Source organism: Lissotriton vulgaris, chromosome 4_1 (genome assembly GCF_964263255.1).
Source record: "Lissotriton vulgaris chromosome 4_1, aLisVul1.2, whole genome shotgun sequence".
Taxonomy (NCBI): domain Eukaryota; kingdom Metazoa; phylum Chordata; class Amphibia; order Caudata; family Salamandridae; genus Lissotriton; species Lissotriton vulgaris.
Genome location: NC_141691.1, coordinates 1,419,084,448 through 1,419,112,316, shown reverse-complemented (window position 1 = coordinate 1,419,112,316; position 27,869 = coordinate 1,419,084,448). Strand labels below are relative to the sequence as shown.

At 42.5% G+C, this 27,869-nt stretch overlaps 1 protein-coding gene across 2 annotated transcripts in view; it reads right to left on the bottom strand.

The window, feature by feature from the left end:
* The window catches only part of LOC147724067 (uncharacterized), a 331,100-nt gene that overhangs the window by 256,492 nt on the left and 46,739 nt on the right, over positions 1 to 27,869 (bottom strand). For both annotated transcript variants that reach the window (XM_086965662.1, XM_086965663.1), the window contains 2 exons: positions 25,365 to 25,487; positions 10,150 to 10,239 (listed from right to left, as the gene is read on the bottom strand). In XM_086965662.1, coding sequence (XP_086821788.1) covers positions 10,150 to 10,239; positions 25,365 to 25,487 — 213 coding nt within the window. The remainder of the gene's footprint in view (positions 1 to 10,149; positions 10,240 to 25,364; positions 25,488 to 27,869) is intronic.

The following is a 27,869-nucleotide window of genomic DNA, read 5'->3' as shown; positions in this document are numbered from 1 at the left end:
CCGGAACTTTGAGCAGGCCATACACCTGGCCTCATCATGGTCCGGAGACAGACATTTGTTGCACACTGGGTGCACGTCGAGGTGTGAATACTTTAAGTGCACACCGGGCACCTCTTAAACGAAGTTCGTTCCATGTCTGGAGCGTCGTGTAGGCCCGTCCGCGCCGACAGCACGCGGAAGGGCAGCAAGAGTTCGGAGCTGAAGAACAGTCAAACCCGAACGAAAAACTATACCGACGCCAAGCCTAAAGACCTTTTGGTCTCAAGTAAGGAAAGTTAAACAACTATCGATTCCGACAGAGGGAACCGAAACACATCCGAACCCAATGGCGGAAAAAAACAATCTGGGGATGGAGGCGATGCCCATGCGCACTGTAGTCCAGGGGAGGAGCCACCTATCTTGTGATACTTCGAAGACTCTTCCAGGACAACAATGTGCAATCATCCGGACCCAACACTAGGCGGCGATCTATGCACAGATATGAATTCAGCAGCCCACATGCCTCGAACCGTGATAACACAAGAGCTCAGTTGACCAAGGACCTGGTCCTGGAACACTAAGGGGTCAACTCACAACTCTCTACTACCTCTGGACATGATTAAATCACAGGCACACAAATAAAAAAAGAATCTCTTTAATGCATCTACTGATCAGCCCATGTAAGATGCACAAGGGATGGTTGCCTGACGTTATATGACCATAAGAAGCAGAACCACAGAAGACTGTGCAAAACTGAGCAAAACTCCGGTGGTAGGAACAGGCGGGGCCAACTGACATACTCCGCAAGTTGCACCCAGTACTTACTGGCCTGCTTCGGCTGACATCGCAGGGCACAAGTCACAGTCTCTGCAACCAACTACGGTTGAAAAGCTTGTTCCAATCTACAGATCTCAGTAGTTCAGGGTCACAGATTAAGAATAAAATCAAGGCCAAGAACGAGGCCGCTTATGCACTTTTGCACCTGTTTTGCCTGGTTTGATGGGACTTTCAAGCTAAAGCAGTGGTGGAAGAGTCCCTATGCCTAAGCAGCAGCAGAGAGTCGCAGGTTGTGGCTGAGGATGTATTCTGCGGCTGTGGGCTGTAGCTGTAGAGAGCCGTGAAAAATAACTAGGTCCAGACTTAGTCCACATTAAGGCTGAGGCACTGAGGTTCTGAGGCAGTGGGAGAAAGTGGGACAGTGGACTGAGTGGAAGCACACCAAGCCGCACCCAGACCTGGCTGGGCTGCCGGCACAGGAGCCTGGGCCTGCAACATCACCACCGTGCTTGGTGCCCATTTCTTACCTCTCAACCACCTGCTAATTCTTGGTAGAGCTGGAACTCTCCTCAGCCAGACCGAGCCAAAAAAACACAAGGCAAGGACCCCCGGTGCAGTCTAAACTAGAGTTTAACCGGTTAATCCAATAACCAATACCCCCGTTAAAGCCACGTCCTCTGCCCTGCTGCCTCGCTCCCAATGCCCGCATCCGTGTTCACGCTGCGTTACCGTTCTCCAAACAGCAACTAGTCCAGTTTATGCAAAAATAATAATAATAATCTTCACTGAAAAGCTTAACCTTACCAGAAATCCACTTTGTCTCCACAACATCACCCCATGTACTACAGCTGTACATGCCAAGAACAGATGCATACTGGGTAAGTAGCATTTTCCGCTTGAGGTAGGTGAGCTGTAGATCACATACTTTGCATAGACCCAAAGCGGTGGCTAAGAAAGAGTGTACGAAGAACTGCCTGGCCTACATTAGCTTGTTGTCTTGCAAACACATCTGCACAATAGTGTTTTGTAAATGTGTGTGGTGTAGACCAGGTTGCAGCTTTACAGTTGTCAGCTATGGGAAAGTTTCGTAAGAAAGCCATAGAAGCCCCCAGTTTGTGAAACGGAACACACTCTGGGGGAAATTGTTAAAGTCCTCTTTGCTTTTGCATAGCATGTCTGAATACATTGGACTATTCATCGTGCAATACCAGATTTAGAAATGGGCTTGCCATTGTGAGGTGGAGCAAAAGCAACAAAGATTTGGAGTTTTACAGAAAGATTTTGTCCTTTTTATGTAATAAAGTAGTGCTCGTTCAACATCTAAGGTCTGTAGACCAAGTTCTGCCACAGAATCCGGTTGAGCAAAGAACAGACAACTTAACAGATTGGGTAGAAAATTAGGGTTAGTACGAAGAAACACTTTGTTTTGGTGTACTTGTAAAAACGTTTCATCTATGGTTAGTGCCTGAAGCTCACCCACTCTACTCAGTGATGTGATAGCAATGAGGAAAGCAATTTTCCAAGTGAGAAATTACAGTTCCCATTAATGCAATGGCTCAAAGGGTGGGCCCAATAGCCTAGTAAGAACAATATTAAGATTCCACACAGGGGCAGGTGGAAGTCGTGGTGGAATAACTCTAGAGTCCTTCCATAAAGGCCTTAATAACAGGCACTCTGAAAAGAGAAAGATGTTGCCTATTCTGAAGGTATACGGCTATTGCAGCGAGATGTAAGCGTATAGATGTGTATGCTTAATTTGACAGTTATAAATGCAGTAAATAGCAAATGATATTTTGAATTGAAGCATCAAGCGGGATGATATGGTTGTCATTACAATAAACAAACCACTTCCATTTTGCTGCATAGCAAGCTCTTGTACAAGGTTGTCTAGCTTCTTTAATGTTATTCATACAGTCTGGTGAAAGATTGAGATAGCCAAACTCTAAGAATTAAGGTGTCAGATTGCTAGGTTGAGATGTCTGGGATCTGGGTGTTTAATCTATCCATGGCTCTACGTGAGGAGATTGGATGTGAGATGTAGTTTTTGAGGAGGAACTACTGAGAGCTCCAACAGGGTGGTGAACAAAGGTTGACACACCCATGTGGGAGCTACTAGGATTAGTGTGAGGGACATTTGCCTGAGCTTTCAAACCACTAGTGGAATGAGTGGGAGAGGTAGAAAAGCGTAGGCAAATATCCCTGACCAGTTCAGCCATAGTGCATGGTCTTGGGACAAAGGGTGTGGATGTCTGGAGGCGAAGCTTGGGCATTTTGGTGTGTGGCGAACAGATCTATTTTGGGGAAGCCACACATCTGAAAGAACGGAAGGAAAACTTGAGGGTGGAGTTCCCACTCGTGAATCTGTTGTCTCGGTCTGCTGAGGAGATCTGCAATTTGATGGTCTACTCCTCAAAGGTGTTTTGTTAGGAGATAGATTTTGTGATGTATGGCCCACCTCCACATGGCCTGTGCAAGGTGGGACAGTTGTAGTGTGTCCCTCCCTGCTTTTGCATGTAATACATGGCTGACATGTCTGCGCGTATCAGGACAGCTTTGCCTACAAAGTGAGCTTGAAAGGCTTTGAGCGCTAGAAATACTGCTAGCAGCTCTGGATGATTTATGTGAAGCTGCTTCTGCTGCGGACTCCACATGCCCCAAATTGTGCGAGTTTGGAGATGAGCTCCCCAACCAGTGAGCGATGTGTCTGCTGTTAGCACTGTCAGTGGAACTGGGTCTATGAAGGGCCGCCCTTTGGAAAGGTTTTGCTGATTCTACCACTGCAGAGAGCGAGGAGTGCAGCTGTCCAACACTAGATCTGATAATTGACCCCGAGATAGATTACAATGATGTGCTAAGCATTCCTGAAAGAGACGCATTTGAAGTCTTGCATACTGAACTATTAATATGCAAGACGCCATCATTCCCAGTAACTACATGAATACCCGAGCTGGCAATGAGTGGTGGCGTTGGAACTGGGAAATTAGAGACTGAATGTTGCGTATGCTGGCTGAATTGGGGCAGGCTAGAGTTTTTTGTGTATCGAGAGTTGCTCCCAAGTACGTATGCATGGTGGATGGTTGGAGATGGTACTTGGACAGATTTACTGCGAATCAGAGATCAAGGAGCAGCTGTACTGTTTTGCAAGTGTGGTGTAGACAGTTTGCTTGGGAACTGGCTTTGATGAGCCAGTCGCCTAAGTATGGGAAGACGTGAATATGTTGTCTTCGCAGATGAGTTGAGACTACTGCCAGCCATTTGGTGAATACTCTGGGAGCAGTGGTGACTCCGAATGGAAACACTTTGAACTGGTAATGTTGTGCCACTAGCACGAACCTGAGAAATTTGCGATGAGCGGGATGTATTGCAATATGGAAGTACGCGTCCTTTAAGTCTAAAGTAGACAGAAAGTAGTCTTGCTGAAGGAGTGTGAGCACTTGTTGGAATGTTACCAAGTGAAAATGGTCTGATTGTATATACAAATGTATGTCTCTGAGGTCTAGAATAGGCCTGAGAGCGCCATCCTTTTTGGGTATGAGAAAGTATAGGGAGTATACGCCGGCCCCTTGATACTGTAATGGGGCTGGCTCTATAGCTCCTTTCTGCAATAGAGAGCGAACTTCTTGTTTGTGAAGGTTCAAATGCCCTTGTGACATTTTGTGTGATCTTGGAGGAATCGCACAGAATAAAGAATACTTAAGAGTATACCTCTAGGTATATTTTATATATTTTCTCTCACCACCAAAAAGAAACAGGAACCAGTGTTTTGTCCGGGGCATAGATATGTAAAAAAATCCCAGGGTTAGATTAGCTTCCCTCGGTTGAGTCCGGGAGAATGCCATGATAAGTTGAGGGTAAGATGACCTCTTAAAAACCTTTTGATGACCCAAACCTCAGAGAAGTCACAAAATACCTAATAGGTCCTAGGTGACATCAATACACTCAAGTGCCCATTCTTTGTGTTGTATAGCTTATGAAGAACACATTTGAGGTTGAACCTCCTTTACTCTCCCCATAGGGATCTATTAGGATACACCTGCTCTGCCAAGACCCTGAAAGAGAGTAGGACACTCAAGTCAGCCTTCTATATTTTTTAATTATTTTTATGTATTTATGTTTAGAGTGCCAACATAAAATAAGCCGCTTTATTTGGGAAGGGAAGAAAGCTAGAATAACTTTTACGCAGTCAAAGAAACTTCCAGAGAGGTCATCTCTAACATACTGAAATAATACTAAGTGTTGCAGCCAAGATTCACCCTAGGTTGGCTAAGAAGAGATACTGAGTAGCATTACTGCTTCAGAGATCAATATCATCAATAAGCCTAGCAATCAAAGTTCCCAGGATTCTTACAGATGAACAAGCTGAAACTTTATATTGGTCTTCCATAACAACCACAAAACATGTCCAGACAGACCGAGGGAATAAGGGGGTGGAGCGCCCCTATTCATCAATGGCGTACAATGCTTTTTTTTTTTTTTTTTTAAATCAAACTTCTCTTCAGATGATTTTGCAAAACAGAAGCTTCCAAACAGGTGAAAGAAGAGGTTGCTGCTTTGGAAAATGAGAGAATAGGATGCCCAGTCGGAGACTGATATATTTGACAGAATCAAAAAGGTGGCCACCAGGAAACTCACCTTTTGAAAAGCTACTTCGAAGTAAAGCAAAATGAACAGGTTATTGATCTATACAGGTTGTTAACCCCATGTGCTTTAATTAAATGAAGATTTAAGAAGTTTGGGGGAGGGGCATGAAAATTAGCATTTAATATGGAACAATGAAAAGACACTGAATAAGAGCAAATTTTGCAAAGAAATTGCAGTGGTGGGGAATGTGTACAATATAATATATACAGATGACACCTTACTCTACACAAACTAAAGGAAACCCTGAGAAGTAACTGATGTGACTGAAGAGTAAAAGGCAGTAACAAATATTTTGGGAGAGTCCTGCACTTCAGTAATTTAGGATAAATTACTAAAGAAGTTACACAAAAATGGGGTGACCCTGTGTCCCTCAGAACCTGGGTATACATTAGTAAGCAAAGAGTGGTTCTGTTGGGTTCATGTAGGTTACTTTACGGGACACTTTGTGTCACATGCGTACTAGAATTTCAATTTTTAACATCAGTATCTCAACCGCCTAGATAAAGAATTTTCAAACAAAAACCGTGACACGATATTAGTGTCTACTATTTATGTTTATAAGAATTAAATCATTCATGTATATTCACATATGCAGTAGATCAAGGCTATCAAAATAGGGTGAACTATTTACACATAAATGGTGATCATGTAACATATGTGCCTAGTGCTCAACACGTGTGCAATATATACAGAGTGGTCAAAACCTATGTATACGGGGGGGGGGGGAATATATATAGGCCAGATAATTATGTGGAATGTCAATGTCAAATATTATTGTAAAGCGCACATCTCACCGGGAGGTCTCATGGCGCTAGCAACAAAAATACACAGTGATGAAGAGAGCAACCTGGAAACCTAGAGCAGGAATTGAGAAAAGAACCAGGTTTTCAGCTTTCTACGAAAGCACCAGTGATCAACTATGGAGGGAGTGAAATGGTAATTTATTCCATAGCATGGGGGCAAGATAAGAAAAAGAACGGCTACCATAACGCGAAGTTCGAATGAGAGGCTGATAAAGGTGTGATTTAGTACCAGATCTTTGTGATCTTCACGGTGTATACCATTGGAGGTTTTTTTAGGTAGTATGGACCAGTGTCATACATTATCTTATGTGTAACACTTAAGACTTGAACTGGTTTCTTTGTCGCACTGGGAGCCAGTGGAGGGTCTTAAGATTAGGGGCGGAGTGTGATCTGGGGGGGGAGATTAAGAATGAGCCTAGCTGCCGTATTTTGAAGTATCTGAAGCTTGGAACGCAGATCTTCATTTAGAGCCGTGAACAAAGCATTTCCATAGTCAAGACGGCTAATCACAAGACCTTGCACCAATGGCGTTGAATTTCTTCAATAGTACAGGAGAAATCAGTACTGCGTCGAAGGGCAAGCAGGCATCAGCCCTGCGTTGTCGCTGCGATTAGTCAGAGAGGAAGAGACTAATCGCAAATTTAACGCCCCGGTCCATCCTGATTTGAGGCACACGTAGCCAGGACGGTCTGGTGTACACTGGGCTGTCATTGCCCTCCCCCCCTCCATCCTGTCCTGATGAAGACCCAACGCGACTACCCAATGGAGCACACTATGGGTTGAAACGTAGACGACTACACAAGGCCCGGACTGACCAAGGCTCTGCAAATCAAAAGGAGCACTATTACCTAACAGAGCAATTGGTTCTACATAATTATCTGGCCTATATATATCCCCCCCCCTCCCTGTACATAAGTTTTGACCACTCTGCATATATTGCACACTTGTTGAGCACTGAGCACATATGTCACATGACCACCATTTATGTGTAATTAGTTCACCCTATGTTGACAGCCTTGATCTACTGCATATGTGAATATAAGTGAATGATTTAATTCCGATAAACAAACAGTAGACACTAATATCAAGTCACGGTTTTTGTTTGAAAAATTCTTTATCCAGGCGGTTGAGATACTGATGTTAAAAATTGTAATTATAGTACGCATATGACACGAAGTGCACCATAAAGTAACCTACATGAACCCGACAGAATGTCTCTTTGCTTACTTAGGGCCAAATGTAGGTAAATTCAATTTAGCGAGTCCTTAATAGCGATTTTTACCAAATCGCTTTTAAGGACGCGCTAATTTGAATGCAGGTAGGAATCGCTAAAATATTAGCGATTCCTTAATTGCGAATCGCAAATTGAGATTCGTTAATAAGGAATACCTACCCATTCATTCCTATGGGCTAGGAGGCACATAGGAATGAATTAGAAGATATTCACCATTTGCGATTCGGTATTAAAGAATCGCTAATAGCGAGAGCTATTTCAAGGGTGCCAGGGTGTCAAAAGGACACCCTGTTGCACCCCTGAAATGTGCATGTGTGCACATGTGGCGCACATACATGCCCTAAGGGCATGAATGTGTGCACATGTGGCGCACATACATGCCCTAAGGGCATGAATGTGTGCCACATGGCACTTTAAAAAAAGCAAATAAGTGCTTTTTGAAAGGAAATCGCTAGTTACCACCAACTTGAAGTTGGTGGTAATTAGCGATTCCTTAAGCCTAAAGTGCACTTTCCTTTGTGCTACCTACATTGCATTTAAGGAATCGCAATTAGCGATTCCTTAAATGTAAGAGCAACACAAGGAATCACAAATTTAGCGATTCCTTATTTTGCTGGTAGGTTTAAACTTACCTACATTGCGCTTAGCCAAATACCGGTCGGTAACACAGAAGGTATTTAGCCACCTACATCTGGCCCTAAATTACTAAAGGAGACACAAAGATCCATGGGAAGGGACTTTAACCCCGTGCCTGAGAAACAGCCGTTAAGCACACACAAAAGGATTGAATTTGGGCAAGACCATATTGCATATTATCTGGCAGGGATCGAAAAATTAGCATAGCCGTGCAGGGAACAAACCGATTTTACAAAAAAATTATAGACCGCAGCTTCTCAAAATTGCCGAACATTAAATGGCAAGTCAGAAGCATGTGCAAATATGTAAGCATACAAGTAACACAGATGGGACTCATTATCCTTAAAAGAATATGAGCACAGCAAGTTGCTAAAATGTTTTCTTCAAAATCGAGCTAAGTACAAGAATGATGCAAGATGGTAAGAGGGAAAGACAAGAAAAAGGAAGTGACAGTTAATTGAGGGGAACAGGAGAGAGGGGGTGAGCAGAGATATTTGTTTAATGTATATAAGCAAATGTAATAAGAATTCATTGTAACAAATATCCTGATCCACCAAACCCCAAAAAGTTAAAGTCCACAGTCATGCTAAGGAGCCCAACATTTAGTATTGAACATAGGCTTCTGCCTCTTTTGGAACTACAAAACACACTGAGTAACATTCTTTTCCACGCAGACTACATGGAAGTTTCCCCTCTCTACTCTTGTGTAATATGGTAATAAATTCACACTTGCAATTATCCAACTACCTGTCCAACCATACTTGCATTGGTCCAGCTATGCAACCATACCCATCCATGTATACACCGACACACTTTCATATGCAACCACAGCCATTCATTAGCAACGCCAGAAATCAGACATGCTTCCAACCAACATCAACCAGTGTCTGCATGTGCCCACATTTGGGTGGTCCGACTATGGGCATGTGCACATAGAGTAATGCCTAATGCATGAATGACTGTAGACTGTAGATCTAGGTCTGTTAGTGCATTCAAACATACCACACAGCCGTAACCTGTTACAACACAAATTAGAACCTAAAATAAGTCAGACATTTTGGCTGCTTTCAAGTGGGGGAATCCAAGCCTTGGGCTACTGAATGTACAAAGTCTAGAGGAGACCTGGGATTGTATTCTAAAGTAGAAATATGGGATGGAGAGTAAGTGGGTTCGAAGGAGATAAACAGGGCATTATATTTCTAAAAATTAATTATTGGAGATAATCAAGTGATATGGGAATCGAAAGATCAAGTTGTGTGCGGCCATTGAATATCTAGTGAGAATTTACAGCTCGTGATTGGGAGGGGGCGAGCAGGTTTGCGAAGCTGAGATGGGGAAGATGGCCAGAAAGAGATGGTCATGCAAGAGCAGCAAACAGGCCGTCATCAGTCATGCGTGAGCTTGAGAGGACTGACTTCATAGTAGCCGCTCCAGCTGAGAACAATTAGTAAAATTGATTTATTTCATTTGGATTTCCAGAACTTGGCAAAGTTGGAAAAAATTAAGTCTGCAAAAAGAAGCTACTGATTTCAATGGGAACTGAGTGCAGATGTCGAATCCAAGTAGGAAAGTGGGAGGGTGGAGAATCAGAGGAGGTGTGTGGATGCAAGGATGTTAGTTTAAATCAAGAGGCCTAATCTTCTCCCTTTCATGCTAGGAAGGCTGGAGTGGATGAAATATATCTATCCCCTCTAGATGAAAAGCAGCCAATATGTCAATGTAAGTTCAGCAGATGCATTTTTCAGTAATGGAAACAAACGCAGGGTTAGGGTTATAGGAGCCAAACTCGTCTCGGATGGGAGCAGTTTTTCCAGAGGCAGGAGCACAGGCTTGATATATTAATTATGTTGAACTGGAATGGGCAAAGTTGGCTAGGTGTTAGGAGGCGATCCACTTAAGGGAGCAAAGTCTTTAGGAGGGCAAAGGTGGGAGGGAGTTATATGAATGTAGACTGCCAGTGTTCGGCAAAAGACAAAGGTTTGAGTGAAGACTCCATATCAGATTTTCACAAGAGATATAGGAATTACGTGTTCGGTATTATTCATGCAAAATTAGACCAAATATTTTGAACAAACATACCTTAAGGAAAGGAACCAAATATGGCTGCGGTGAAGACTTCAGCTCCGTGTACAATCTTTTTGTGAATTCTTCAGGTTCAATTTTTGTCTCCTACAGAAAAGGTGTTAAAGGCAAGCTTAGGGCTGGTGAAATATGAAGCACTCTGTTTTTTAAATGTCTTTCAATATGTGGCACTTTAGATGCAAAGGCAAACATTGAAGATCAAGGCTGCCAGGAGCTAAGAAGAACAATGATATATAAATTAAATAACTACAACTCAGGCAACAAAAACATGTTGTTTTCATTTCACAACACTATGCATAAAGTTTTCAGAGTAATGATGCATAAGTATGTTGTCTCTGGAAGAATCATTCAGTATGTCAAAATAAATCAATATGTAACGGTGTAGCACAAACCATACCCACAGAGTTTGAAAAAATGTACAACTATAAGATGAATAAAACATTAATGTTTTCAACAAGTTCCTTGAGAAAGATACTTTTGTTCCAAAATAGGACAATATTACATGTAGGCTATGTTTTTTTGCTCTAGTCTGAAAAGACCGAAAAATGCTACATTTCAATAGTAGGGTTTAGCCACTTATCTTCGCAATGTTCTTCTAACAATGGGCCTCCGAGTTCAGAGTGAGCAGATAAAATATTTCAGTGGAGCTTTATTTCATGAGAAGAAACCTAGGAGAACAAAGGGCCATGATAAAGCAGAGCAGTGCGTTTTCACGTGGAGTGTGATATCTGCTGGGTACGTCCTCAGCAAATGCCTCTGTAGTGCAAAGAGTGGTCTGTTATGTCGTGGCACCAACATGGTATTCACTCTTGCTGCTCGCGCCAGAGAGATTCCCCTTGTTTCTAATACACTAGTTGACTGCAGAATCATTTCCATTAACAAACAATCCTACTGTTCGTTGAGAGGACTATGGCATCACACATACAGAACATAGAGCCAAGTATTTCCATTGCTAAGCAGTTGCAAGTTACTAAATCACCCCCCCCACTATCTTGTGGGTCACAATATGTGCATCAACTACATCCATGTTTAACATTAATTTAACTACTACATGGTCCCTACACTTTACACCAAGTACAAATCAACTAAAGTTTTTCAGAATTTAATTTGTTATACTTAACCTCCAAATGTAATTTAATAACATTTTGTTTGCTGTACTAACCTAACCCGACGTTTACAATCTGAATGAATTTGTGATTTTTATTTAATAACAATGTTATCCTTTTAAAGAGGTCTGCTTATTTATTTTTATATGCAATAACAGCCTGACGTTTAGCTTTGGTTTTTTTGGGCATTTTATATGGCATAGTTAAGTGTGATAAAAAGCTGTTAAAACAAGCATTTGCAATGCAATGGGTCTCACATTAGGAAATTTTGAGCTATTGGTATTGTAAATGACTTCTTTATGTGTTGGTTTTGAAAATAGCTAAATTAATAGCTTTGTCATTTACAATGCCAATAGTTATAACTTTCGCAAATGTGACACCTATAGCATTTGTAATGCAATATGGGTTGTATTTGCGTGACTTAGATGTATTGCTATTACAAATAACAATGGCTTTTAATTTTTTTAAATAATTAATACTTAAATAAAAGTTATTGTAATTTATAATAGCAATAGCTTAAACTTTTGTAAATAACTTTCGTGAAGATTGTGTTAAGTGTATTTTATTGTGATGAAAATCCAATAACAGAAGTGAAATATTAACATCTTTTTGTGACATTTGTAATAAAGTTTGAGACATTGAGAGAACATATTTTCACCAGTTGTTGTTGAATGGTTGCACAGATTGATGGTGTGGTGCCCCTGAGTGGTGGTGCTGAGTGAGTGCAATAGATCGAGTGAGGGCGATAGATAAATAGAGTGAGGGCGATAGATAAATAGATAGATAGAAAGTGGAACATTAACAATGCAAAAATACAACAAAGCAAGGCGAAGTTGTGGTGTGCATGGACCTAAGAAAAACTGCAGGAAGAAGCTGCCTCAGCCATGTCTGGAGGATGTAAGAAGGGGTCGACAGAAGGCCATTCCTGGCAAGGCAGCCATTGTTCCAGTGTCGTCCCCTTTACATGGTCAGTAGGAGCAAGTGGGAGGAGGGAGTGGGAGAGGGGTGTGAGATAGATCAAAGCCTTTACTGTGATCAGTGGCCGCAGGCTGCCAGTGGGATGGAACAACAATATGGCGAGCGGCGGGGGAGTCTGGTGTGGGGCGGGGGAGCAGGCATATGGGGTGTGAGTGAGGCCAAGCGCGCGCCTGGGTATGCTTTTACGCTCCAGTACACAACATGCATTGTAGGAAATCCAGCTTGTTCAAGAGAGTTTGGTCACATGTAATAGGTTTCGAGCAATAAATTGCTCGACCTAAAAAAATACCTTCACAATTCAATAAAAAAACACCAAAGGTTAAAGTAATGTTCTAGTTAGGTAAACATGTCAGTGACAACATTAACAAGTCCAGAGTAGGTAGTTCCTGACACTCTGGTCTAATCCCTCAGACTATTTAGAAGGATCTGATGTTTCTCTGCGTCATACGCAGAAGATGGGACAAGGAGGTTCAAAAGCACCAGCTAGTTCATGTCTAGAGATGAAAGGAAATGGAAGTATATTTATCAATATAATTTCTGTGCATCTAGCTCACCTGAATCTTGATTGATCGTGGAGGAGGTTACTGTTTCCCTGATGGTCTTTGAATATTTGTGATTTTCCATCTTTTTTTTCCCCATTCATTTACCAACACAATATTTCAACCTGGCCCAAAGTTACCTAAGACGATGGAATTTTCGTATGCCTTTTTTGTGAAGCTAGGATTGCTGCCTGGTTCAGTACAGCTGGCATTCTTCCCTGTTGTAAAGAGGCGATCATCAAGTCAATAACACAGACCCCAACTAGAGGGAAAGATATTGAATCTATTCTGCTGCACATGGAAAAATTTGGATATTTGAAGCTTCAGTCTTTGCTCCATAGTCCATCACTTGGTTAGAGCTCAAGAAGCTGGATAATTTATTAGTAGCAGTGGTCATAGTCAAAGGTGGATGGGGAGATTTTAGATACTTTTGACTCAAAGAAAGATGAGATCAGAGCAGAGGAATGACCGGATTAGTTTCTCAAGCTATCTGGATTATTCCTCTGAAAATAATGTAGAGCAGCTCTGGTTAGTCTTGAGACTCTAAACATGTACAGACCACAGAAACCTTTCTAAATCTTTCTTCGGCATTGTGGTAACCTGGAAACCTTTCATATGGTCTTCACATTTAGGTTTGTCAGCGTCCGATTCGAATTTTCTCCATGTCTTTGCGAGATTGCATCTGCTCCTTTTTATTTCTGCGAATTTCCACATCTCCAAGGATCTAAACCCACTATAGCACCGGGACACTCTAGGATTAGTTGCTGCACTCCATAAATCCACCAAACATAAACAGGCTGTGCCCGTATGGGACTAGGGGCAATCCACTGTGCTGGATGTGTACTTTATTTTAAAAGTTCTGCAGACATCCAATGTTACTCCTTTGCAGGGTTCTCAGCTCACCAGAATAATTGCATGAACGCTATTTGTCCTTTTAGTGTCCTTCATACTGAATATGGTACATGTAATTATATGGCACATATGGACGCTCTCAGTCTTGCTTACTTAAATAGGTGCACTTTGCCCAAACGTGCATCAAATTAGTGATTTGCTAGGTAAAAACTATTTAGATAGCTTATTATTGGCTGAAACCTGGTTGACAGAGGCCTCTGCAATAGATGTAAAAAAAATATTAATAATTCATCTGGACGGAACAAAACAGAATCCAATGAAAATGAATGGTGGTAGCTGCCTTTATTAAAGGTAATCGGATTTCTAGCAGCAAGTCAACTGTCTCTGCTGATCATCTTATCACTCTGAATTTTACCTCACTTATGCTTTTGACCTTACTCAACTTGCTTTCTCCCACGCACGTCCGAGTTCCTTCCCCTCAGACTATAAGCTGGTCAGTTCTTTAATTACCTCGTGTTCCTAAATATCAAATAGTGGTGATTTAATTATTGGGCAGGTAATATCCTTGAAGATCCCAAGGCAAATTAATTTACTTATCTTTTACCTCAAATAAATAGGACACGTTATATCCATGTGCCAACTCACAAGGCCGGTCATGCACTGGGCTACCTTTGGTCCACTGATGCAGATATATGTGGTCTTCAAATCTTCCCATGTTTATGGAAAGAGAATTTTATTATTGAATGATCAATTCAATTTAATACTGTTGCCAGCACAAAGAGCATTGTATGTTTATCAGTCCGTTCAAATCAGTCAAAGGACTTGAGAAATGCATGAAATACCACAGCCTATGCACCTCCTTGGTCAGTGGAAGTACACATTAACACTTTTGAAGCGTTATTAAAAGTGGCAGCCAAAATGTTTCCCCTGCAATTACAAAAACTATTACTAAACATAGGAAACCTGCTCATTGGTATTATTTGAAATAAAAGGACAGCCAAATCAAAACTTGCCTTTTGCAATCAATTAAACCAATATTTAATTGAGAACATTGCCACCATCAGGGAGGAGACTTGCCTCACAATTTCACATTAACTACACAACTTAAATCTACTGCTGAAATTGTAACAGCTTTTGCAGAGCTCTCAAAGAAGGATCCGTCATCTACAATTGGTACTTAAAGTTAGGCTCTCCCATAGACCATTGTCCAGTTCATATTTTTTTAAACATAGTGGTTACAAATCCGATAGCCTCCCGCCTTAATTTTACATTAGAACAAGTAGTCATTCAAAGATGCAGACCTCTCCTCCCCATTATAATTTCTTTATTATCAAAAGGTGTCAGAATTTTAGAACACCGTTTTCCCAATCAATTTTGTAATACCCAGTAAACTAATAATTACTTTGACAATTTGCAGGTTTGCTGACTCATAGCATGAAGTCTATCCTCCTTTCCATTATTGTGGATCTAAGATTAGAATTAGGGCCACATCAATGCATTGATCCTAAAATAGGTCAGCAATATTTGATGTGGACGATCAGGCTTTTCTGTGGGACCATGGCAAAGCAATAGGCATTGAGGGCACAGTTTTACAATTGCCGAGCACTTTTCTTTTTGGACATTCTCTGGTTGTAAACCTTCCACCTTATAAATTACAACGCACAGAAATGTCCAGCTAGCTTTGAGTCCCACAGGGCTCTTCACTCTCACTACAACTTTTTAACATCTATGTGCACCCCATAGCAAAAGCCTGAGCTTAGATCTTATATGTATGCTTTTGACCAGCTGGGTTAAGCCTGGATGGAAATTCCACAATGCACCAGGCCTTTCAACGTACCATGAAAATCATTTGGCAATGTATGGCAAAAATAATCTCAAGCTAAATAACTTAACATTTTGAATATTATTGGCTGACAGGATTTATGGCTACATAACTAATCTGAAAGTGTCAGCCAACATCCATTTCGTCCCTTGTGGTTTGCAGGCCTGGGGCTTTATCAAAGACTTTTATCGTCTTCATAGTAGTATTTTGAGAGAGATGGGAGGATTCTTGTAGTTTGGTCTAAAAAAACAGGGATCTTGTCGACAGAGCTACCGCCTTGAACCAACTGAGTTCTATTCTGCTTGTCCATAGTGCAGTCCGTAGTAAACTAATTCGTGATTACTGGTCCTGTATCCTAATGTGGTCTGTAGAAACAGAACTACGAGAATCCTCCATCTCGCTCAAATTACTACTGTGAATACAATCCTGGGCCATGAAAAAGCCCTAGGCCTGCGCTCCACAAGGAGGCAAAGCACATGATGCTGTGCCTGTCCAAACAAAGAAACAAGAACTCAAGAATTCAACAAGCAACTTGGCTGTTTCATTGTATTCACTAACACAAATTAGGTTTCTAATTGCATATTCCTCCATTTCCATGCTGAATAGATCATGGGAACTCTAAATAATTAGATGCAAGCATCCCCTACCACTTAGTAACATTTTGATAGTACATACTTGTGGGGTAGGTCAACACCCACTTCAGGGCGCTAGGGCACACCACAACCACTTCTAATTGAGACAAGGCAATCAATAGAATACCAGAGTCCAGGAGGCCTCTTCTCTACCAGACATTAATATTAAAGTTTAGTGTATACATGGACACCTGTACTGTGGCCTGAACAGGTGGCAGACGATTGCTTTTGAGAATAAATGTTACTGCAAATAAATTAGCATTATGCGTTTTCAACTTGGCCTTTTGCAGGGTCACCACCAAATGCTTTGTCTGTTTCTCTGATTTTTTGTTGTTGCTGAAACTCGTTTTTGTTGACCTCTGAACTCTAGCACTGGTTAGCAATGTTAAAGTGCCCAAAGCGCTTGTGCTCACTCCTAAAAATATGGTTACATTTGCATGCATCTGATTGGCATACTTGTATACCCATAAGTCCCTTGTAGGGGGAGTAGACCATATGCCCAGAGCCTGTAAATAAAATGCTTCTAGTGGGCCTGTAGCTTGGCATTATAACCTTAAACTCACCATTCACTGTATACAAGTCACCCACAAGGGTAGGGCCTCGGTAGCCCACAGGGCAGGGTGCATTGTAATTAAAAGGTTGAGCATGTATTTTTATGTTTTAAATGCCCTGGTAGTGAAACTCCCAAATTTATTTTTCACTACTGTGAGGCCTATCTGTCTCATGGATAAAATTGGGGTGCCTTATTACACTTAATAAGTGCCAAGATTTGATTGAAGAAAGATGATACAAAGGAAATGCTACCTATGAAAGGACCGGTTAACCCCAAATTGCATCTGTGGCCAGCTTGGAGCAAAGGAAGGGAAGTCAGGAAATTCCAAGCACTTCAAAGAGAAACCTCTAGAAATATCTCCCAGCTTCAAAGAAGGCACCAGGAATAAAAAGAGGGCCCTTAGACCCACTTTTCAGTTCACTTTCGGAACCTGTGGAACGACTCAGAGGACTGACTATTGCACTGTACTTCACAAGACTGCTTTTCTGCACCTGAAAGGACAGCTTTGCTGCCCGGAGCTTGTCTTGAAGCCTCAGAGGCAAGTCCTGCTGTTTGAGCCCTGCTTCTTCACCTGAGCCCAGGGTTACCAGAGTGACTCTAAGGGCTAGTTTGCTGGCCTCCTGCCCAGAGTCACAAGGACATAGCTGGCTCCCAGCATCTTGAAACCACATCTGAACCCAGCCGGAGTGACCCCTGAACCCTCAAATGGTGTCCCACCAGTACTGGACCCTTGGTTGTGAAGCTAAATTTGCCCAGATTGCCAACATTCAAAACCTGGAACTTACTGCATTTTTGCCTTAAAAAAAGCCCTGAGAACCAAAAGGTACCATGACCTACCTGGTTGGCGATACACTCCTGGTCCATCACCGATGAGACTGACTTCACATAAGCTCTGGCAACATTCTTTTAATCAGCAGTAAAACCTGTTCAGCGGTCCTCTGCCAGAGGGGTCCCCCAACCTATTGGAACGGTCATCGGCTATAGCCTTCAGCCTCGTCCTGCTGGAGAATTTTGACTTCCATAAAAGTGACTAAGTCCGAACGTACAGTGACTTACCCTAGCAGCTTCCTGACGAGGAAGCACCCTCCTTGGACACTGCTTTGCAGTTGTGCCACACTGAATTTTACCTTCTCAGAACATTTTTCTTAAAATCTTTGAAGTACGGAGGTAAGCACTGACTGGGTGTAATCCACTTGTATTCAACACACGATCCATCGTGGTTGACCATATTTATCAACTTGGACCTGGTTTTGCATGACCAGATACCTGTGGTTGATACTTTGATCTTTTTTGCACTATATTTCACTTAAACTTTAAAGATTCATAACTCCAGTTCTACCAATAGGATTTATGTTGTTTTGGTGTCAAATAATGTATCAAAATGTATTGTATTTTTGTGAATTAGTGCAGGATTTTTCTTGTGTTTTCATTATATTACTGTGTGTGCTGCAAAAATACTTTACACATTGCCTCCAAGTGAAGCCTGACTCCTCTTTGTGCCGAGCTAGACCAGGGTTAAGCACAGGTTAATTTAGTGACTCTGTGGTTCTCCCTTCCAGGGAATTTGGCTGTTGCTTGACCAGGGCTTACATACCAGTCAATCAACAACCAACTTTCTCACAATTAATTTGTAGTTATTGATTATCCCTCGAAGTGTCCAGAAGTCACAGTTTAAAAATATATATAAACCCACCTGAAACTAGTAATAAAAAAATCTGAATCAGCACCCATTAAGGGAATGTTATAGAAGTCTTTTTGTGTTGAATCAGTCCAAAGAAGAATATTATAATGAACAGGTCCGGACTCCACTGTTGATCGGAATGAGTTCTTTATTATTTGATCCAGACAATAAAATCCAAATACACATGTAATTCTCTTTTAGCCAACGGGTTTCGTCTCGTGACCGACACTTCTTCAGGGCTCAATGGGCGGTCAGCATTAATTCAAATGCGTGATAGCAGCTACCCGCCCGCGGACGCTATCTCTCGTCTCTGGCTACCATGCCACATAACGTTTAAACAAGTCGTAGTCTGAAAATGAAAGAATTCAAAGACTAGTAACTTGATGTTACCTACCATAAGTAACTGTCACACATTTGTATTAATGCCTGCTTTAGCAGGGCAGCTTTGCCCTGTTTTTGAGCAACTTGTGAATTTTTCTCTCACCTCCGGCCATGTCCCTAAAAATTGGAAACGAGCCCTTGTCAGACCCATTAGGAAGAACACCGCCATTCCTTGGACGGAATTGACCAATTTAAGGCCAATCTCACTGCTACCTTTTCTTGGGAAAATATCTGAAAAGCATGTTAATTTCCATCTATCCAGATATATCGAACTGGCAGACGTTCTTGACTATTCCCAGTCTGGGTTTAGGCCAAGGCATAGTACGGAATCCACCTTGGTATCCGTGACTGACGACCTGCACATGAACCAAGACAGGGGCTTTTCAGTGATCCTGGTTTTGCTAGATCTATCAGCGGCGTTCGACACCGTGTCACATTCCATCTTGACAGAACGGTTGTCGAACGCCGGGATCAAAAACAAAGCCCTTGCTTGGCTAAAAAGCTTCCTATCCGACCGCACCCAGAGTGTCACCTTGGGTGCATATCGGTCAGCGGAGGTAGAGATTTCCAAAGGGGTGCCACAGGGCTCTTGTTTGAGCCCTACTCTTTTTAACATCTATGTGGCACCCCTGGCAAGAGTGATGCGTAAGTACGGTTTCATCCCCGTGTCATATGCTGATGACACGCAGCTCCTCTTCCCGTTCAAAACAATCTCCGCTGAAGTGAAGAGCTCCTTTTCAGCTGGTATGAAGGCAGTGGCACAATGGATGTCGGCCAACTGCCTTCAGTGCAACGTCAGTAAAACTGAGGTTATGTTGTTTGGGGAAGCTAAACTGCTTTGGTCTCCAGACTGGTGGCCCAGCGACTTGGGTGTTGTTCCCGAACCCAAGTCGATTGTAAAGAACCTAGGGGTCAGTCTGGATCAAGATCTGACTCTCAAGCAACATGTGAATTCTGCCTGATTCGGTGAGGAGAACTTTAGTCCAGGCACTTGTTCTAAGCAGGATTGACTATTGTAATGCTCTACTGCTTGCCGCCAATGAAGGGGTATTGGATAGACTACAAGTCATCCAGAATACGGCGGCCCGCTTGGTTCTTAATGCCCCTCCTAGAACTGCCTCCAAACCCCTTCTTGACCAATTACACTGGCTTTCTGTCCGGCAGAGAACGAAATTTAAAACATGTTGTTTGATTCACAAGTGCCTAAATGGCAAAGGACCTGCCTATTTGACAAATAAATGTGTCCCTTACACCCCCACTCGATCTCTTAGGTCCAGCAATGATTTTCTTTTGCAGGTACCACGGGCTAAGAAAGCCAGACACGGGAGTAAGGCACTTTCCATACCAGGACCTACTCTCTGGAACAAACTTCCTCTATCACTCAAACAATGTACAGATCATCTAAAATTCCGTAAACAATTGAAAACAATACTGTTTAAAAATGAAATTTAATTTCCTCCCACATTTATTTCTTGGTGTTCTACAGGTGTCAAAGCGCAGAGATACTCCACTGAGAGTTGATTCCAGCGCTATACAAACCAATAAATAAATAAATGCTGACCGCCCATTGAGCCCTGATCAACAGTGGAGTCCGGACCTGTTCATTATAATATTCGTCTTTGGACTGATTCTACACAAAAAGACTTGTATAACATTCCCTTGATGGGTGCTGATTGCGGAAAAAAAAACCTGTATTTTGGGCGTTTGCTCAATAGGGAGTAAAAAGGGTTGTACTCTCTGGTTTCTAAGGCACAATCACAAGACCAGCTAGCCACTTTTATTAACAGGTGCAGTTCCTTTGCCTCAACCAGTTTGTGCCACCTGAAACTAGTGACCACATCTGTAACAGAAGTGGTCAGAAAGGAAAGGTTGCCTAAAAACACTGGCTACTGACAATGGAGTTCAACTCATATTAGATAGCTTGACTAAGTAGCTTGCTGGATGTAATGTCAAAAGAATCACTGCTGCATTGTATGACGCACAGTTTTGCCTAACGATTTAATCATTATCCGAAATAATTTATTCAGCTAGACTTATAAACTAGTAAGTCACTGACTAGTGTTCGTCATGAAAGACTTTTGCTTAATAGGCCCCTCTTTCTCACTGAATATAATACATTTTATTTGTTAAAAGTTAGCCATGCTTCTCAGATTATTACTGTATTCATTAGTCAGCAGCAATATGAGGTTGAACGAAGTTAGAAGTGGGTGGACCGGTTTCTATAAAACAGCTGTAATCCAAGTGGTATAACAATGAAAAGAGGAATGTAAAAGCACCAGGACATACGTAATAGGTTAAGAATTGTGGTGCTATTATAACAAGCCAAAGCAAGATCCAAGTTTAATAAACCTAATCACAGTAGTTCCTGTTGACTTGACAAGGGCTGTGGGGTCTGGAACATACGGAAAGATGTCAAAAATAAGAATAGTTTTAAATTCAAATGAATTGTTCCTAGGGGTGGGATGAGTGCTGATGCACAAGGTTCTGCTAATAATTAAATATTAGTTTGGTTACCAACTGCTAATGGTAATACCGTGGGATCCACAAAAGGTTATTTGCAATGATGGCATGACTTCCACATGTAGGGATTTAAATTATAGTAGTGCTGAGACACACACAAATATAAATGAGACTGTTGAAGGTAGAGTTAATTCTACAGCAAGTGGTTGTTGTTATAGTTACACTTGGCATGGACCTGTAGTGTTGACTCCCAAATGAAAATAAATGCATCTGTTGCCAGCAGTTCAGACAAAAAGAACAGATGATAGACTGAACGCTAAACAATGCAAACATTTACCCCCAGTCAACAGATCTGGGTTTAATCCATCGTTTTTTTGCCCACCACGCCACCCCAGTTTGGAACTAGCCATATGCAAATCAGTCTTGACCCATGTCCTCATGGGAATAGTCCAGGGCGAACTGCCAAGCCAGGTCCTCTCTGGACAGAAACAAGCATCCTGGGACCGGTTTCAGGATATCGGCCCCTCAGACAGGCTGGCTTCAATCCAGCGAGCACAGGACCCATGCCTGGGCATACCTTTTCCACTTAGTTAAGACTTCATATGTACCCACTTTGAGAAGATGTCTTTAGTTGTTATTGTCAAGTATGACTAGATAAAACACTGGGTGTCAGATTGTCCTTTTGCTCCATATGAGCCACGCTACTATAGAATGTCCTTTGTTTAGAAAAGTTGTCATGCTGGAATTCCAAAAGCAGCAGTCAGTTTCTCTGAGGGGCCTCATGAACATATAGCATGTTTCTCCTTAAACATTTATGATTCACCTCCAACTGTGACTGCTGTGCCAAACCATGAGGATGTAAGATGAGGGGGGGCTGGGAGCAAAGGAGAGATGGGAGTGGGTGTATCATGGACCATGCAGATTGCAATCGAGAGGTGCTGCACTTAAAGCACCTGAAGCATCAACTATCTGGTTCATGGCCAGATGGTATTGGTTCAAAGACCGCAAACACAAAGAAGCCTGCAAGGAAAACATGGTATAAAGCTGAAGGGACAAGACCTAGGAAAGCAAACAAACCAAACTCTTTTTAAATACTAGATTTTATAGTACCTAGTGTGTGCTGTTTTGAACACCAACAATATTTCCTGGCTGCAGAAACACAGCTTTAGGAATATTGTGCTAAAAAAAGCAGATGTGGGAGCCCCTGAATTTCTGCAAACTTTTTTTATGGCTACCTAAAAAAAAGTTATGTTGACTACTATCAACATTATTCTACCATTTTCTAATGTCTTACTTTTAAAGGGTTTCAATCTGTAGCTCTAAATCGTAAAATAAGTAGACTGTTCAGCAATAAAGTTATGGATTAATTTTCAGAGAACCTTTTATCGTGGCCTGTTCATATGAGCATTATTTTCACGTTGAAAATCATGTGCGTTATGCTTGGATTATTAACTCCTTTTTAAATTGAGAGCAGTTCTAGTATTTTAAACTCTGCAGTTCTAGCTTTTTGATTGTGTCATTTATTTGTGTCAAATTCCTATGTGGTTCATAGGTTTGAGGTTTAGAGTCTGATGGGCCTCACCCTAAATCAGGGAATCATGAAGTAGTCCACTGTGGTCTTTATACTTCCAACTTCCATCCAAGTTCTCCCATAAAGCATATTTACCAAACTTTATTTATTTCACTCTGGTTCTCATTTAACAGTCACTCCTTTGAATTCGTTCTCTCATATCTTGAAAGCTTGCTTTACATTTAAGCGGTCTGCAGATAACGTTTTCATCTAAAATCTGCCTTCCACTCTTAAAATTCTAAGCTGGTTATGTAACTAGCTCAAATATCCATGATCCTCCGTCAAGAAGTCCTCTATGGCCATGGACAAATAACTCTTCGGTACACAAGCGTGAATTATATTTAATGAGACTGGGCTATCTTCACTTCTGTTTTAGTGAAAGGTAAAGTGTGCTGCTTTTGATGGCTCCTCTGTAGCCCTCAGATGATTATAACCACATACGTATAAAGGAAGCTTAATAGCTTTACCATGTTGGATGCAAATCCACAGTTTAATGTTATTAGGGTTATGGGGTTTCCTTGAACTATACCAAGGAAAAGTATATCTAAAAAAAGACATCAAGATACGCCGGCTCTACTTTCTTATTACAAAAATAAGAATAAGATACAACCAGAATACATCAATTACTTTTCCTCATGTGTAGAAAAACCTTCAAAGGTGTTTTGGCATCAGCGCCTCTAAAATAACACTAAAATGACAAAAGAATTATTGAAAATGGCACTCAAATTACCCATTTATCTGACAACTGCATCGCCTGGTTTGTAGAATAAACATGACTTTTAAGAGCAAACAAGCTATCACTATGGAGAACAATGATTTACGTTCATAAACTCTCATAAGCCATACTAGGTAACACCTCTAAAGTTGAATAAAGCCCGCGCATGAAGCTCCGCTTGGCGATGCTACCTCCTGAACAAGGAGGGTTGGGCCTCCCGGACCTGCTCCTCTACTTCCGAGCGGCGCAGTTACGGACACTAGTTGAGTGGAGCAAATGGGAATCGGAGAAGCACTGGCTCTTCCAGGACCAGGCGGTCGCGGGCCGCATGCTGCAGGAGGTGCCCTTCCTGCGGCGGCGCCATCGGCCCCCGAATCTCTATGCCACCTTCATCACGAGGACGCCCCTGGAAGTGTGGGATCAAGTGAACATACCACATAACCTAACGTCCTTCCCGTCCCCGCTGACACCGCTAGTATCCAACCCGGACTTTGGCCCCGGCATGGATGTGGTGGCTTTTGCGAAGTGGGGCCCGGCGGGTTGCAAAGTGCTGTCCCACATCTACGCCAAGGAGGGAGCTATCCCCTTTGATGCCTTTCGCCGGGAATTTGGTCTGCCGGAGGAGGAACGTCTTCGCTACTTCCAGGTGCGACATTGGGCGCTCCACCCCACTGTTAGAGAAGGGGCTGACCGCAGACTCAGCGATTACGAATATTGGTTGCTTCCTAGAAAGAGCGACCGTGGCTTGATATCGGATCTTTACCGCATGTTACTGGCCAGATACACACATTCACAATGCAGGGAGGGCGCGATGGGAGAGGGATCTGGGGCGCACACTGAGCAATAAAGAGTGGGAAGGCATTTGTTACAGGGCCCGTCATTCCGCACACCACATGGGACTAACTGACACTCTCACTAAATTGGCCACATACTGGTACTATACCCCTGAAAAACTCCACGAGATTGACCACACACAAGACGCGCTCTGCTGGCAGGGCTGCGGGGAGAGGGGTACACTGGTGCATCTGCTGTGGGGCTGCTCGCACCTGCAGGCTTATTGGAATCAGGTGCTAGATGAAGTAGATCTACACTTAGACACTACCATCCCGAGGTTCCCCGCATATGTGTTGCTGGGTTCTCCCAACCCCATCACTTACCCCCTACGCTCCCACAGAGGCAGGTTGATAGCTATAGCCTTGGGATCGGCAACGCAAAACATCCTCACCTATTGGCGCACTACGCATGTCCCCACTTTTCAGGGCTGGTTGCACCGTCTTTGGCACGTCCTAGGGATGGAGAAACTGTCACTGATTGCTAAGGGGGAAGGTGACAAATACCCAGAATTATGGCAACCCTTCTTGACACTTCTGGCTTCTGAATTTAGAGAAGTGACCTGCCCCAGATATTTACGCCTGTCACAACCGGCTGCCGCGAACACTGCGACCTGAGAGGCTACTGTTACGAGTTAGGGAACTGGACCTAGAACCGGGGGGAGGGGTGGGTAGGCTGGGGGAAGTTTAGGTTGGTTTTGATACTTTTTACCGATTTTTGGGCACCGCTAAGCTGCCTCGACGCAGACCCGATTGCAGGAGCAGTTACCTCGTGGTGGCGGCCCCTTGCTACACGGCGCCGCCGAGGGTGCTTTGAAGACACTTTAACATCACCTGGGCTCCGGAATAGGGTCCGCAACACGCAAATGTCCAATTATTCTTCTCTCCCTTTTCCTTGTTCTGCTATGTTCCTAAAAGCTGCATTGACGCTGGCCTGGCCGAATGTTGACGCCACGCCAGTTTGTAAAGCATATTGGTATGATGCCCAGTTTTTGCAGCGCAATAAACACAGTTTATACATAAAGTTAAATAAAGGACAGGATGATCTTGTACGATTTACAACCAAAAAAAAAAAGGTTAGGAAATAGCTTACCAACAGCTGCTGCACTAAAGTCTTCACATTCTTTCCCATCTCTGGGGCTTGTGGTCCACTAGATGCAAGCTTTATTAATGTGGCAAGAAAGTTTTTGCATTTTTTCACATTATCCAGCATTTCCTGGTTATGGAAATAAACAGAAACAACATTAGCACATTTTGCTACATCCAAGCTTTCAGGAATCTCCGCAGGCTGTATAAAGGGCAAATACAATGCAGGTTATTCCATTATTAAATAAGATTATAGTTTTAGGCAGAAATCTCAAGGGGGCTGGGTCTTATGAGCTAGACTCAAGCTGGCAGACTGAGTGAACCCCATCAGGCTGGCTGTGTGAAAATAGTCAATGTCTACCACTAATGAATTAGCACGGTCACGAGCAGTAAAAGGAAAGATACTAGGTAAAACCTAGTAAAGAATACTGGATACAAGGCCTGGAATTTTAAAAAATGATCTTGGCTCAACCATTCAGTCAGTGGAGGCTTTTGAGGATTAGAGACTTTTTTCTTACATTTCTGAATGAGCTTTCCCTTCTGGATAGTTCAAGAATGGCAACAAGAAAATATTTATAGTCAGGGTAAATAGGATCAATATACAATGAGAGGGTCCGACAGAAACGGAACAATCATGCATTGTTTCTTTGGAAAGGAATAGTTTGAACATGTTTCGGGGTAGGCCAGAACTGCAGTTCGTCACCACCAATTCAATCCAGCAGTAGGCTTTACACAACAGTGGTAAAAACAGACATATCAAGACAAGCCTAGAATTGTGATTAGGAAGCTCTCTGTGGTCGTGGACATTTTAATGTTACATAAAGCCCTTATAAGTATAACAAAGTCATGGCCAAGGTGTCTTAGCAAGGGTTGAAAAAGTCAGTTCATCATATATTTTCAAGTACTTTGGTCAGGCCACAAAATCTTCTTCTAAGGCTTTAGCTGGTTAATGCGGATAGGTCCAATTATTTTTCTAATTTTAGAGGTGGGATAGGGCAAAGATACAGACTTTGAAGGAACTTGGGAAAGAGCCTAAGAGGAGAGAGGCATTGATTAAAGGAGCAACCATGAATGGCAGCTTCGCTATGGCGTCTCACACCGGACCCAGACACAAAAGTAGATACTGACAACTGATTACAATAAAACCACCAGACATGCATAGGATATGAATTAATAAAACCCATCTTGAATGTGAAGGAAGCTCCAGAGCAGTGCAAAACCTAGATGGTGACGACAATGGAAAAAGTGTCTATGGTCTAAAAGATACAGCTACTGCGACAGCGGTTCTGGGTGCAGTTAACCATAACTATTGGAGGAAGTGGCACGCGGTGGCCTCGTTGGCTCACTTGTGAATGGGACACAGTGGACCATTTATGGGTTAGCAACCCTTAGCAGAAGGGCTGCTTCAATGGTAACAGAGCATAGCCTGAAGAAGGTGACCATATAGGATTGAATAACTAAAGCCAGGGGTGATTGAGGCAGCAGCGCACTGAGAGTTCAACTGCCCACCTATGCCCAGGTGTTGCTATTAAAGCAACGTGGGGGAGGGTAGAATAGCGAGTAGCACAGACACTACTCCAGTAGTAGGCCCCGTTAATACCAATCGAGAATAAAACAGGATTGGCACATAAAAGTGCATAGTCATGGAAGAGCAAATTAAATCCTGAAAATAACTCATAATTTCAACTTTAAATTTGACCGGTCAGCAACATGCATCCCCTTTCTCCTATTCATGAACCTCTAACACACACTGGTCTGGAGGGCATGTATAAAGGATGATTGTGCCAGAAGCTGAGAAACTCTTTTGCCCAGATGCTTGCCACTGCCTGGGATTCAACCTACTAATGTGGTAGGCTGATCAATCTTAACGAAAAACTTGATCAATGACAAATAGAGATACAATTGGGTCATGCAAAATAATGGTGTTTCGCAATCCTTGATGGGGCTTAGTTATTAGCCCTACCAATTGAAACAAACACTCCACGCAGCAAAGCAGCAGGATTGATAATAGGGAACCCCAAGCTGGTTAAGAACCAGAGGCAGGAAAAGGAGCCTGGCCTAGAAGTTACACTTCTGGTAAATTGTCAAACGCACAAAACAATGGAAACCCCGCTTACCTAAAGAGAAGCGCTGGATAGGAAAACAAACGCAGTATGGTTGATGTGGGCCTGTGATGCGACAACTATAGAAAGTATCTCTCTGAATGAAGGAAAATTAAAACTTTGTTTGTGTATACAAACAATCCACTGAGACGTCACAGAAATGGGTATCAGAAGTATCTGAATGGGTGTGGTTTAGAGTGTAGAGTGGATAACTCAAAAGGCAGATCTAACAACAACATAGGAGTAGAGGAGTGTGCCTTAAAGCAACACCAATACAAATCTGGTTGTATTTGCTTAAAGTTGGCTAGCAAAGATAGTTGCTTGCACTTCCTGGTCTCTTAAAGGTCTGTGCAGTTAAACCTATGCACGTGGACCTAGCACAATGCCTGCCACTGGGGCCCCTTCCCATG